At 40.6% G+C, this 15,325-nt stretch overlaps 1 protein-coding gene across 2 annotated transcripts in view; it reads right to left on the reverse strand.

The window, feature by feature from the left end:
* LOC142931656 (phytanoyl-CoA hydroxylase-interacting protein-like) overlaps nt 1-15,215 on the reverse strand; it is an 18,030-nt gene extending 2,815 nt beyond the window's left edge. The window contains exons 1-4 of one of the 2 annotated variants that reach the window (XM_076075682.1): nt 14,741-15,215; nt 5,015-5,196; nt 3,748-3,922; nt 2,660-2,777 (exon numbers count right to left, since the gene is read on the reverse strand). In XM_076075682.1, coding sequence (XP_075931797.1) covers nt 2,660-2,777; nt 3,748-3,922; nt 5,015-5,196; nt 14,741-14,846 — 581 coding nt within the window. In that variant the 5' untranslated portion in view covers nt 14,847-15,215. Of the gene's footprint in view, nt 1-2,659; nt 2,778-3,747; nt 3,923-5,014; nt 5,197-5,390; nt 6,477-14,740 lie in introns of those variants that run through there. The other variant, XM_076075683.1, reaches the window with a different exon arrangement.
* Between the last annotated feature and the right edge of the window lie 110 nt (nt 15,216-15,325).

Raw genomic sequence — 15,325 nt, forward strand, 5'->3', positions numbered from 1 at the left:
AAAGCAATGACTGAATCCGTGGCAGCTGCATATTTTTTTCCCCACAGAGTAAATCTGAGCTCCAAAGCTCCAATTATGAATTGTAACTACACTGCTATCACTCCAGAGGATGTCATTATACCCTTAATTGTTGCTTTGTTGTGGCCATTATGGAATTAGTCGGTTCCCAACCCAGGTCACTGGAGCAGAGGCCTCACTAAGTGGTAATGTCAGTACCATTGTTCCCCACATGATGGTGCAGTTTAACGGAAGCACTCTAATTATATTGTCGCAGATGCAACTCAGCAAAAGGGAGAAGTCGATCCGGATGATGTCATGTTGTAAAGCTCCAGCCAGAGTGCTCACAAGCTGAGCTTTAGTACAGAAACAATGTGCTTTGTTAGGCGTAGACATGGAGAGAGGATGTGAAGAGAAACGACAACACTATTACAGGAGTAGGACTTGGAAGAAAGTTGGAAAAAACACTTTCAGTATATTCTATGTATATATTATTATAACTGAACAATGCTTCAGAAATAAAATGGCTACTACAGAGATATTCTTTCTCCCCCAACTGTCACTCTAACATGTCGTTAAAAATGTCAAATAAATGTCATAGTATAGTATGATGTAAAAGATGCCATAGAATAGTATGTCATAGTGTAGTATGCATTAAGATGTAAAATGAATGTCGTACTATATTATGTGATAAAAAATAGCATAGTATAGTATGTTGTAAAAGATGTATGGCGTGTGGTGGAAACAATCCCATACCCGCCTTGCGTGAGTCTTTTACTGCTGAAATAAATAATATCGAAAACTAGATGTTGTCTTTTCAATATTTATGGTCTGCGCAGAGAAGGTTCAATCATCACAACAGAATGCGTACAGTCTCCGTGAGGAAGAACCAAGAAAAAAGTGAACGCGCTTTCTTTATACAGAATGAGTAACGGTGAGGGCCAATGTTAGACATTTTGGTCTCAGACTGATAGGAACAACAATGAAAAACAAACAACCAGCATCCAAAACAATCGGCAGGACGGCCTCGGCGCTGGAACATTCTCATACAACAGTTAGTTATCTTTGCCAGCAGGCAGAAGAGAACTCTTCTTTTGCACAACAGAGACACGGTGAAGTTCAACAAAGTTCAGAGCAAAACTACTTCTGCATGAATACGATATACTGAGTAGAAATATATATACTAAGTAAGTAGAAATATATACCACGTAAAAATGTACCATTACAGCCGTAGAATGTATGTGAGAACAAATATTTCAATAAAAATGTCAGAAAAGTATGCCATGGAAATAGCATAGCATAGCATAGTATGCCATAAAGAACAAATGGGGAAAAATGTACTATAGTGTGTCGAAAAGCTGTCAAAAAAAATGTCATAGTATGTCGAAATAAATGTCAGTGAAAAATATAAAAATGGCATCATATAATGTCATAAAAATGTTTATGTATATTATGAAAAATGTCATAGTATAGTATTTCGTTAAAAATATGAAAAATATCAGTATAGTATGCTGTAAAAATACAAAAAATGTCATAGTATAGTATGTCATAAACAAATCATGAACAATGTCACATGTATGTCGTATAACATGTCATAGTATGGTATACCATAGAAATGTCAAAAACATTATATATATATTATATGTATATTATGTAGTTAAAAAATATCGGGAAAAATTTCACATTAATGTCATAGATAAATGTGATATGTGATAAAATGTCATAAAAATGTCAAAATAATGCCATAACAATATGAAGAACGTATAGAATGTCATGAATAAAGTCATAATATAGTATTCCATAAATAACGTCTTTTTATAGACATTACATTATAACATTTTTATATAGTATGTCATTAAAAATGCCATAATACACTGCTATCATTTTCAGGCTTTTGCCTCTTGTAAAGAAACTACAAGGCCTAAGAAACAAATGCTGTATTTATTGTTGCACTCTGTGTTTTGAGGATGTTATTCTAAGAATAAAATGATCCCCTGCACTGTTATTAGGTACAGTTGGCTGCTACAGTAGTTCCTCTTACTTGTGTGGATTAAAGGAATTAGTCAATGCTTTGTGCAGCTGCCCCCTTCAACTGAATCTCGTTGTTATTTCTCTAGATGGAAATACATTAGCTCAAAATAACATGGTCATGTTGTTTGCAGAGGCTGCAGTGAGACATACAAATGTAGTCTAGAGTCTGAGGATGGATGCAGTGTGCTGCAGCTTTCTCACCATCAATTATTTACTATTGTGATGGACTCAGAGGCCCACGAGCATAACAACTATCATCACAGAATTCTTTTACAGCAGGATATTAACAATAAATGCAGCGCAACCTTAGCTTAAAAGTTCATATTAATGTCATACAGCATCACAAGGTTTTAAGGTCACCAGGTGCTAACACTGTGTTCAAGACAACAGTTATTGCTCTGAAATAAAAACAGTGAGCAACTGTTTATTTAAAAGTTAAAAAAAAAAACAGTATTACTTTGACATTTACAATAGAAATAAGATAATTATTACAGCACAAATAAGTCTAAATACTAAGTGTTGTATAAAAGACTGAGTGGACTAAAGCAATGCAGACACATATCTAATAAGAGTCAAAATGAAACTCTAGAAAACATGCAGTACTGGTCAGTAATAGGTGTGGGAGTCCTACCTGGCATGGTCAAAGTACTCTTTGTTCTGGTTCCTGTAGAAGACGGAGAAAGGCAGCATCCGGCCGGCTATGACCTCTGCCTTTTGCATCAGCTGGTTTAGATGCACTGTGGAATAATCTGGAAAACAGACAACGCATCACAGTGAAGATGACTTTGCTGTCCTCAGGAAGATCACAAACCAGTCTACAAATGTCATTAGTAGAAATGTAACTCTTTAATTATAACGACCAGGAGCGACTCGGAGTGGAACATGAACTGTGCATGTGTCCTCAAAGAACCCGATATCTTCCCTTCTTCATATTTAGCAAAACCTTGTAAAACAGTCTCCTTTTACTCGACACATGTAAGCAGGACTGCCAAAGAGGTGTGGATTTACTCCAAAGAATATAATAAAGTTCGTATTGATCGAGGCTCTTTTTCCCCTCATCCAATTTTCCTACAAGCACTCAAACGCACCGACGATTCGGGTAAAATTGCCTTCTCTTTCATGCAACGATAAATAACGTTGACCAATAATGAAAGAAGACTATTAAGAAGATTATTAATGTCAAGCAGATTTCTTAGAGGTTTTCTAGACTGTTAGCCTATTTTTTTTAAGTCAAGGCTGTTGACAGTGAGACAGAATCCACTAAATGCTCGTTCAACAATTCAACTGAGAGGCTTTTACAGGAATGGAAGGTCTTAGCAGCAGCATCTTCATTCTGCTTGAGATGTAGATGATCAACAACATCATTACGCATCCGCCATCAATTCCTCTTCCCCCGATTGTCCTCTCATCTCAACTGGTGCTCTTCATCCCCTTCACAGCTAGCCCCCCCTTCCCCTCCCCCCCCTCTAAGCCACTCGCTGGCGATGTTGAACTTGATGACCTCTGCATCATATACAGCACAGCTCCCCTCCCTTTAATCCTTCTTCTACCTCCCCCTCCTCCATCCATCTTTCCCTTCGCTCGCTCATGTTGTGCTCTATCCTAATTACCTCTGTAGTGCAGCTCAAATATGGGCAGCAAAAAAATAAATCTAAAGGCAGCACTGATGTCACAAATCCTAAAAATGCATCATGGTACTGTAAGCTGCATTTTACCCACCAGCAGTGCAGAACTCGATAATCTCGCTCCACTCAGAGATGGCGTAGTCCCCGTCGGTCTGTTTTGAGGCCGTCTGGACAGCCACGGTGTACTCTGTGCGGGGGCTCAGGAACCAGTGACCTCGGACCGTCATGGGCAGGGGCACTGCCTTGGCCACCAGCTTGGTAGGAACATCCTGGAGGGAGGGAGGGATGGAAAAAGGAGGTGAAAGATGACAGGACATTGGTTGAGGAAGAGATACTCCAGTTATGCATTTCTTTCTGCCACAAGCAGGGATTTGCAGACACCTGCTTGTAAACATAAACATGCAGACATTTTATGTTGGTGTCCAGTAGCTGCCCTTTTGTTTATATATATATATATATATACACATACATACATACATACACACACTATTTACCCCCCTCCCCCCCACCTCAGTGGGCCTTAGCAGCTCATTGATTGGACCAGGAGCCCCTGCCTAGCAACAGAGTCAGTCCATTCAGCCACCAACACTTTCGTTGCTGCACACCAAAATCAAAGTACTGGTATGGGGTCACTAGAGGAGAAACACTCTACGCTACACAGCAGCCAGGAAATGACTGCAGGAGGAAAAGTAAGGAAGCTAAAGCAATACGTCTAAGATTGTCTGACTGTCCACTAAAAAGAGCTGCAGTCGCCCTGCTGCTCTTAAAATGACTCAATATTAGCGCTTGGAGCAACGGCTGTAGTCTTTGAAAAGAAAGGTCATCTTCAAGTACAATATGGTGCACCAAATCAATAGTTTTAAGTTTCACAAGTCAAGGATTATACCTCCAGATGCTTGTAGCATCGCAATCACGAATATGATGTTACAGTTATAGCCATGAAGGGACAAATCTCATTCACTGCCAGTCCACTCAATAGACAGAGCAACATACAGTAGAAATAACATAAGTGGAGATTGTATGTCAAGAACATGAAATGAACCCCTCAATGACAGCTTTACTTTTAAAGAGAAACCTGGTTTTCTTAAAATTTGCATTACTTATAGATGTAAATTACTTATAAACACTTACTTGGATTATACCGTTGAGTATAGCTTAAAAAAAAAAACTCACATTTTTATATATAATGAGGTTTTAATACACATACAGTGTACAGTAGGACTTAAAATGTGTCAGATTGTGTCTTATTCTTGACACATTCCTTCTGCATTTATGAAACGCAGTACATTCTATGCAGTGAGACCACGAGAGGCCTTTTTGTTGAGTCATCTTTAAACGATCTGCGCTGATTCAAGCGCTACCTTGTGTTTGAACTTGTTTGAGTTTTTGTTCTCCTTCTTGTTCAGGTCAATGAAGTAGTGTGTGATGCGCTCCTTGCTGCGCGGCTCCATGTCCCAGCAGATCTTGAAGGAGTCACAGGTGATGTTGCTGATCTTGATGTTCTGAGGAACAGGGAGCTCCTCCAACTCGGAGGATTTACTTCCTGTGTGGTGAAAAAAACAAAAACACACAAAAAACAATGAGCGATGTTGAAATAATCAATATCTAAGGGAACAACAATATGTAAAATTGATACAATATCAGTTTTGAATGTTTGCTTGTAATAACTTAAGTGTTTATAAATCATATTTTTATTATCCGAGTAACTGGAGGCTATATTAAATAAGCAACGCACACCTTTTGAATACTGCATTTGGCGCAGCTTCATACAGCCCTCAGAAATATTTTTTGTTTCCCTTTGTGCAGAACGGACCGCCAGCATCACCGACTACCATATATGTTGCCATGGAAACACATCAGCCTGCCATGGAAACACATCATCCCCACAACACACACACACACACATCTGCTTTCCAGAACATACGTGGCATTACATATTCCAAGTGCTGTTGATTAAATCTCTCAGAAGAGATTTATTATAATCAGCAGTACGATATAAAAAAAAAAAACTCAGCTTCCACACGAGCCTGCAGCAATACCATTTACAATGCTGCTGAATGTCACAGACCGTCAGCCATTTAATTAAGTTGGATCATTTCTTTTTTTCTTTTATTTTCTAGCCTATTGCAACGTCACTTTTCATCAAATAAGTTAGTAAATCTTACATTTCTCTGAGCTAGTAACACAACATGAAGCAAATGCCTACAACCCAAAGTGCACAGTGAGGCCAGTGAGAATGTCAAAACAGGGTTGAATGAGAGCTTTGTAGAATTAGGATGAATATAGACTTTGCGCCCACTTGGCACGGCAACAATGGGTTTTCTGTGCGTTCTCTGGGGTATAAACATGAGAGTGAGTAAAATACAAGGATTCGGGCATAATGCACAACACGACCGGACTCTATAGAGTAAACAATGGCGGAGTCAGCGGAGCACGGAACATCCATCTCCACTCATCAGCTGAGAGAGGGCGGCATAAAAGAGTTATCCCAGAATTGGGCTCTGTGGACTCTCCTGTCTCGCCTCCACACAACACTCTAACAGCGAGCCATTTGTAGGTTGATTCATTTTAGGAAACCAGAAGGTAATTCCTACACAGAGAGTGTGTTCAAATCACGACTCGTCTGTCTAAAAATAACACCCACAAGAGAGAAATGTTCTTCAGCACCAGATCAGACAATACCTCACACATCCTTAGTACCCAATCACAACTAACTGATCACCAAAAATATTCACATTTACTCAACACAGCAACTGAAAGAAAGACTTCCAATTGTTACGTGCTTGCACCGTACCATATCTGTATACATCATGCACTTTCAGTGATGAACAGACCAATCTTTTGGATTTTTTAATATAAATCTTCACACTACAGTAATTCCTTGTGTAAAATGTAAACAGGCCAGTAAGCAGACCTTTGTCAGCTCTAGCAAGTCAAGCATGGACCAGAGAGTGATGTCAGCGCTGTAAAGTCCCACCTGAGACTTTCTGCTGCTGACCTTTAACAAAAGAATTAAACAAACACGGTTTGTTGTCATTCTGTGACTTCTGCATCAGGAAAAAGACTAAATATATTGTCAAAAGAAGTGAGATCTTGCAATGGATTTATTTAGCAAGTCTTCAAAAATGCCTACGAAGAGTTAAAGAGATCCTAAAAAAATACAAAAATTACAATTCAAGCATAAACCTTTTTTAAAACAGCAACATACTGGTAAAAAACCTAGACAGGAATTAAAATTCCAGTATTTAATGTATATAGTATACAAACATAAGTGAATTGAATAGATCGGCCCTGTTGTCACCAACACCCAATCCAGCTATTTGAGTCAGTATCGGCACGATATTCGATATTGGTGCATCCATAGCAAAGATAAAAGATGAAAAAGCTGCTGACTCAGTTGTGCTGTGCCTGAAGAACAGTAGCTTCCTTGTCCTAAAAAGGTTTTATGTGAACAACACTGCTGTTTCCCTCACATGGTGTGAAAGGAGACCCCTGTGCAGGCCTTCGCCCTCCCAGCCTCTTGTGGCTACACAGTGCTGATTTAGCTCCCGTTCTCTCCCAATTAACCTGCAAATGGAGGCATTGCACTGACATGGCGGAGCTTTACAAATGCAGTCAGATATTGCTTACATAACACTCTTAAGGCTACGCAGTCAGGCTAAAAGCTTGGGGGGGGGGGGTTTATTGGGCAAAAATCAAAGGAAATGCTCATGAGACAGAAATCTGCAACCACCACTCTTCACTGTCCTGAATGTTGTTTTAAAAAGGCAAAGAAATAAAAAACATGAATCACTAACAAACGTAATAGAGCCAACATACTAACACAAATGACCAAATTAATATATAGAATCACCTAAAACTTGTTGGATCTAAATATGAATACACTTCTGAACACACTGTGTTCCAGATAGCCTCGCACAGTGTACGCTGCACTCTGAATCCTGAGGGACTCTGGGAGATGAAGGATGGAAGAGGGGAAGCAGGATGAAGGTCAGGCGGTAAGGGAAAGTCAAACCCTTTACAGCAGTGGTAGCCAACACGGTGCCCGCGGGCACCCTGTCGCCCGCAGGGACCACGTGAGTCGCCCGCAAGACATGTTCTAAAAATAGCACTAGTCATTATAGAGCTCCGTCTAAAAAGGCCGCGGGGCAACAACTCAGGGGTGGCGGGGGTAGAGGCGAGGCAACGCAATCCGACCGAAAAGGCCCAGACTAGAGGTTTGAACGCGGGCGCCCGAAGACGCTCGCGCGCCTCGGAGGGTTGGATCCCCCGCTCGGCTATAGACAAGACTGGTTACTAGTTTCTTCGTTGAGAAAAAGGTACCATTGGAAAAGCTGGTGTCGGTGACTACAGACGGGGCTCCCGCGATGACGGGCCGGCATGCAGGCTTCATTGCGCAATGCAAAGGTGACCCAGACTTCGCAAAATGTCTACATTACCACTGGATCATTCACCAGCAGGCGCTATGTGCAAAAGTAACCGGCTTTGATCATGTGATGATACAAAAATATCAGAGATGTGATACCTCTGACTTTCAAATGTTGAAACAGATTAACAGAAATAAAAGTTGCATGTTTAAATATGTATGTGTAGCTATACCATCATTGTTGTGGAAATCATTATTAATAATTATTGTGAGGAATAATTAACTGACATGTGATCAAACAGTCTCTTCACATATATTATTATTATTATTATTATTAAGGTGATCTGTGCAATTTTGTTATTCAGGAAGTTCGTATCAAATAAGTAGCCCTTCGTCCTACTCAGTACCCTTGAAGTAGCTCTCAGTTTAAAAAAGGTTGGTGACCCCTGTAGTAGAGCATGTCGAAAAGTCAAAAACTATACTGACCGTTTTTGACTTTTTTCGACATGCTGATTTTACTTTTAAAAATAGAGTAACTTAAAAAGTAACTTAAAAAATAAAGTAACTTAAAAAGTAACTTAAAAAATAAAGTAACTTAAAAAGTAACTTAAAAAATAAAGTAACTTAAAAAGTAACTTAAAAAATTAAGTAACTTAAAAAGTAACTTAAAAAATTAAGTAACTTAAAAAGTAACTTAAAAAATAAAGTAACTTAAAAAGTAACTTAAAAAATAAAGTAACTTAAAAAGTAACTTAAAAAATAAAGTAACTTAAAAAGTAACTTAAAAAATAAAGTAACTTAAAAAGTAACTTAAAAAATAAAGTAACTTAAAAAGTAACTTAAAAAATAAAGTAACTTAAAAAGTAACTTAAAAAATTAAGTAACTTAAAAAGTAACTTAAAAAATAAAGTAACTTAAAAAGTAACTTAAAAAATAAAGTAACTTAAAAAGTAGCTTAAATAATAAAGTAACTTAAAAAGTCGCTTAAATAATAAAGTAACTTAAAAAGTCACTTAAAAAATAAAGTAACTTCAAAAGTAACTTAAAAAATAAAGTAACTTCAAAAGTAACTTAAATTAAGTAACTTAAATAATAAAGTAACTTAAAAAGTAACTTAAATAATAAAGTAACTTAAAAAGTAACTTAAAAAATAAAGTAACTTCAAAAGTAACTTAAATTAAGTAACTTTAATAATAAAGTAACTTAAAAAGTAACTTAAAAAATAAAGTAACTTAAAAAGTAACTTAAACAATAAAGTAACTTAAAAAGCAACTTTAAAAATAAAGTCACTTAAAAAGCAACTTTAAAAATAAAGTAACTCATTGAAAAAAGTCAAAAACAGTCTCAGTATAGCATGTCGAAAAAAGTAATTCAATCAGGAGCAACTTCATTAGAATTTCACAATCATTTATTACACATTGTACAAATTTGAATAATGCAACGTCTTTGACGATTGGACTCCATCCTGAAGGAAGGCAATTGAGGGCTGATGATGCTGAGGTCAGATAAGGCATAATCCCGCTGGAGTCCAGCCACTGGTCGTGGTGTTGATGAAGGGAGTTGCTGCAGTTATAAACGTCATAGTAGAGCAGAGGTAGCCAACACGGTGCCCGCGGGCACCCTGTCGCCCGCAGGGACCACGTGAGTCGCCCGCAAGACATGTTCTAAAAATAGCACTAGTCATTATGGAGCTCCGTCTAAAATTGTAGTTGCTGTTCTTTTTTAATCAAAAACGCTTGCAGAGAGTTGGGTACCCGGAGGCGCACGGCGGACAGCCAGGACGAGGCTGCTGCACCGCACTAGGTTTTCAGGTTCTGAATGGCGGGCGCATCCCGTTGGTGCCAGACGCGCGCCGCGAGCGCACCCCGTCGTCAGGTCCGTAATTCCTTGGAACAGGCCGCGGGGCAACAACTCAGGGGTGGCGGGGGTAGAGGCGAGGCAACGCAATCCGACCGAAAAGGCCCAGACTAGAGGTTTGAACGCGGGCGCCCGAAGACGCTCGCGCGCCTCGGAGGGTTGGATCCCCCGCTCGGCTATAGACTGGTTACTAGTTTCTTCGTTGAGAAAAAGGTACCATTGGAAAAGCTGGTGTCGGTGACTACAGACCGGGCTCCCGCGATGACGGGCCGGCATGCAGGCTTCATTGCGCAATGCAAAGGTGACCCAGACTTCGCAAAATGTCTACATTACCACTGGATCATTCACCAGCAGGCGCTATGTGCAAAAGTAACCGGCTTTGATCATGTGATGATGCAAAAATATCAGAGATGTGATACCTCTGACTTTCAAATGTTGAAACAGATTAACAGAAATAAAAGTTGCATGTTTAAATATGTATGTGTAGCTATACCATCATTGTTGTGGAAATCATTATTAATAATTATTGTGAGGAATAATTAACTGACATGTGATCAAACAGTCTCTTCACATATATTATTATTATTATTATTATTAAGGTGATCTGTGCAATTTTGTTATTCAGGAAGTTCGTATCAAATAAGTAGCCCTTCGTCCTACTCGGTACCCTTGAAGTAGCTCTCAGTTTAAAAAAGGTTGGTGACCCCTGCTTTACAGTCTCACGGGAGGCCTAAACCCTCAGTCTGACTTAAATTTATGGGCCAGTATCGTACATCAGCTCTCGCTACTTGCACCAGGGTCGCTACTGTAGCAAATATTCATTTTGTTGAGTCATAACTTCATCATGGAAGGCACTGTATTGTTACGAACTTGTCTTGGTATTTATTGCACTGTATTATACTGCTGTGCAGGAGGTGGAGGGTTGCCTCATCATGACTAAGCTAAACGAGAGACCTTACTTAGGAGCTTAGAGCAGTGATCACATGCTGGGCACATGTAGAGGGGGTTCAAGATGACTCAGGATACATGCTTGATTAGAGCCCCAAAACACAGAAGTATCTGCCCTGTGGCAAAAATAATTACATTTCAAAAGCTGAAAAGCCTTCTCTGATGAATCTGCTAAGCACTATCAAATGGCCCCTTATTGGATATTGGCCTCTGCGCGCAGTCAAATATCACAGTGCGGAATAGCAAAAGATGCAGAAGGATCAATAGAAATCTTGTTAACATGCTTATGCAGAGCCATCCTAATGGCTCTCTGTGGTTGGAGTTGTTGCAGTCACACCTGGCTTGATACTGTGAATCACTTGTTATCACTCTTTACCGGCGAGGGGAAGGTCATTTGATATCCATTCGCACCAGCTGCATAATGTGTACCGTCTCTCAGTGGTGGCTGGTGATAAAAAGTGTCCACTGAGTGAGACTATGGTGCTCCTTGATTTCAAAACTTTTGCTGATCTTTTCTGACTGCTCTAAGGGGGAACTCACTTCAGACAGTCGAGCCTCCTACTTTTTAAGTTGCAGCGTTGGGTCTGAAATTGAACTGTAGACATGAGCAATGCAACAGACACTCACTAGACATCGATGTTCACAGGCCTTTGGAAATCACGTCTTTGCTCCTCTCATTGCACAGGCTAGACTGAGGCGGAGCATAAACAAGGCTGGCTTACACTAATGGTGGTCCACCATCAATAAGCCCCACAACAGCAAAGAAAAAAAATGGTTAAGACACTTTAATAACACGACCTTTAGAGATAAAGTGGACTCCCAGGCACAGAATCGACCCATCCCTGTTCTTGCACATTAATTAAATACAGAAGACCTTCAGGGAGGACCTTTGCAAAACCAGAATGAGTCATCATTTCTCATTTGCATAGAATTTGAATTCCTTAACAACAGGCTAATGTAAATACCTTCAACTAAGATGTGTTTTTGGCAGTAAAAAGCTTGAAAGGAATCTTGTATAGAAGGATTTTATATAAGAGCAGGAAGTCGGGCACTGAAAAAAAAATACAAAAGGAAAATTAGCATGAATGTTTGGAGCGGATTTTGAGGGCCCGACTGCTCGGCAATCAATCTCAAACAGTGTTCAGAACTATGTAGCACAGTAGATTCAGTTGCAAGTGAACATATTATGCAGCCGATAAGTGGCTGCATAATATGTACCTGCAACTCTCGCCAGCACAGTCATAGTACACAACTGCTCACACTGAACATTGGCCAAACTAAAGGCCAACTTACTCAGACAATCCTGCACGTCATGAGGCCCAGCTGCTGTCGTATCATGTTGGAAGATATTAGATAAGCTCTACACAAGTTGTCACAGGAGTTACTATTCTACACAAGAATAGAGTCTACAACTCTACTAACAGCTCTGTGAGACTGTACTTGGGACACAGAGGAGCTTTGAGTTCATTAACAGTTTTTCTTCAACTTGACACAGTTACTGGTGAAGTTAAGGTACGTTTAGGAGATGGTTTCCCGTCTATCGGTCTGTCCATCATGGGCACACACACACTTGCAGACTGAGGGTGTCACAGCTAGAGCAGCAGTATTCCAGGCCATGCAGACACAGTACTTGGTTGCATGAATGGCAGCCATCCATCATGACAAGTTAATTATGGAATTATGTCAGCGGGCACGGCACAAAGGCCCTGCAAGACATGCAGCGTGCACTTCCTAACACACAACACTAAGTGCGCATTAACTGTGGATATAAAATCAAAATGGTCGTCAGAGTCCACCTTGCAGAGGTTGGTGGCAAATTTATAACCACTACAACATCATGGAGGCACTTCTGCGTGTCCCCAGACCGCTGCACACCAGCAGGAGAGACTCTTAGCAAAACATTCACTACCTCACACTTATTCATGTCACAGCCCCGTCACTAAACTGAGCACTTAAAGGCTGCAGCACCCTTTCTAACAAAGACAACTTGTATCCCACCATTTCTTTTGTCTATTGAAAAGCTCAAACAGTCCTCAGTGTGTGCGAGTGTGTGAGAGAGCTCTCTCCTACAGACAGTAGGCCCACTGACGCTGCATGCATTTCCATTTGCTAGGTCAGCATAGGCACACAAGCCTCCCATGCTTACAATTAAATATTAATGGTTTTAGGAGATGAATTTAGAAAGCTATGAGGAACTGAAATGAACACCGTCCTTGGGAAAACATACATATCGAATAAATAATAAAATAGTCTATTTCCAAGAAGGCTAAAAGTGGGCTATGCAGTCATCTACATGGGGTGTGGCAGGGGAAGTGTAAACTAGACAGTACATCTGGAGGTCACTTTAAGAGAGAAACTGCTACATCAAAATTCAAGGGTTGGTCAAAATAACAGAGACACTAATGCAATATAAACACTACAAAGCATTCTCAACAGAATTCAACATCACAATTCTAGAAACTACTCTGCCATGTCCTGTATAATGTGCACAGAAGGTGGACATTGTAATAATGTTGCTCCATAAACAGAGTATGTGGGTGTCTCAAGGACACAGGCACACTATTGACACTGTAATCCACTTGATAAATAGGAAAGTGGCTGTTGTGCTGCAAATGCTAGTAAACCTGCAGCATAGGAAGCACAACGCTGGCATGGGGTCCATTGGAGAAGTCCAGCCCCAGCCTACATAGACCATTATTAAAATTACAGCTTTAGAATCAGGCCAACAAAGCACTAAGAGGATATAAGCAGCATCCTGCTGTATTACATTATGAGCAGCAGATCTGGCAGATGAGAAGCTGAGGCGGTGTGGTACAATGACTGCACTGTGTTCAGATGCTGGGGGTCCTTTGGAGGCTCGATGAAGACACACCATTGACTCCCCCAGTGCATTAACTGGCCAATCCAAATACAGATTTAAAACAAATCTGATATAGCTAGAAAAAAAACCCCAATCAAGTTCATTCAGCTGTGAAAAGGTGGGATCTCATTTCATTGCTATATGTGACTTAATCTACGATCTTAATTAAAAGGCGATCTCTGTAACCATGCATCAGATGGGTAATCAGTTGTGTGTAATTGCACTGATGGGTGTGCAGGGCTGTGCCGCCTGTGCACACACACTCGTGGGTGCAGCCATGTTTGAGCCTCTCATTCTCTCCTGATGATGACTTGCATTTTTTTGCTCCCCACCAGCCTGTTCATATAAAAACTGCTCATTATAAAACTAGTTTATCTCTTGTATACGATATCATTTATATCAACTAATCGTTTGATGGTATTTATCCCAAAAAAACTTTTGAATTCGGAGAAGTCAACCAGACAATCCAGCATGGATGCGGCTGGATGACTTGAATTATACATGTCAGTGGAGGGGGGACTTTTATATATGTTCAGGATGGGCTATATATATATATATATATATATATATATATATGAGATAAAAAACAATCTTTTGTAATGACAAAATGTAGAGAATGTGATGCACTGTGTGCAGTAAAATTAAATATGGTAACGCCCTGAGATAAAGACAAGAAGCAGCGGTTAAATGCGGGGTGGATGCCGGTCTCTGTCCATCCCTGTGGTGCTGAAAGAAAGACACTCATCACTTAACATTCCCTCGCCTGTGCATGTTCAGTTTGCATTATATCTTTATGAGCAGTCCTCTCTCTTATGAATGAACAAAACCTTCTTGCTACTATTAAGACACTCAGTTATTCTACACACGCAGAGGCGCACCATCCCTCCTCCATCCAGGGAACCGGTGGAGCAACCGGCCCCTATAGGCTACTCCTTTCAAACACACAATAAGGGTACATCATGCAGCTAAAACCAAAAGACAAAACACTGTCTGCATTCCAGCGGCTCTGAAATTAACAATATTATTATGCAGAAAAGCAGATAAACGTCTCCTTACCATCCCGCTCGCATAACTGTAAGGCGTCCAAGCTCAGGTCCTTGATCATCCCCTCGCAGGGACTTAATGGACTAGTGATGTTGTGCGCCAAGCCTGGAACCTCCATCTCTGCAGAAGAGCCTGGGTGATGCTACCGGGGAATTTGCCGTTAAATATCGTCCACGGGACTTGCGCAACAGTAGGCTTCCGTCCACGGTTGTCAAGGAAGGAGAAAAGAAAGCAAGAAACCGGCTTCCAGTCAGTCCCTTGCTCGTTCCGTCGCTCACTACTCTCCTCTCCCGTCTCCTCCTGGGTGGTGCGGCTAGTGGCGCGTCAGCGGAATCGTCACGGGCGCGAAGAGCACGAGCCGCCAGTTCGGTCTTGCAACGTGAGGCATGGCAGCTTCTGCAGAGATACGTTTACATGTGCGAAGCTCCAAGATATCCGTCTGCACGTTTATCTTATTTCATACACCCCGCGTGCACGCAAGCGCGTCTGTGCCTTCAGAGCCACAAGTGAGCGCGTGTGTGCGCGCGTTACTCCGCCACGGGACAGCTGAACATGAATACTTCAGCGGATTAGTGCAGAGACGTTCCGCAAATGTAA

Source organism: Anarhichas minor, unplaced genomic scaffold (genome assembly GCF_050575085.1).
Source record: "Anarhichas minor isolate MPS153535 unplaced genomic scaffold, ASM5057508v1 ptg000054l, whole genome shotgun sequence".
In the NCBI taxonomy this organism is placed as follows: Eukaryota; Metazoa; Chordata; class Actinopteri; order Perciformes; family Anarhichadidae; genus Anarhichas; species Anarhichas minor.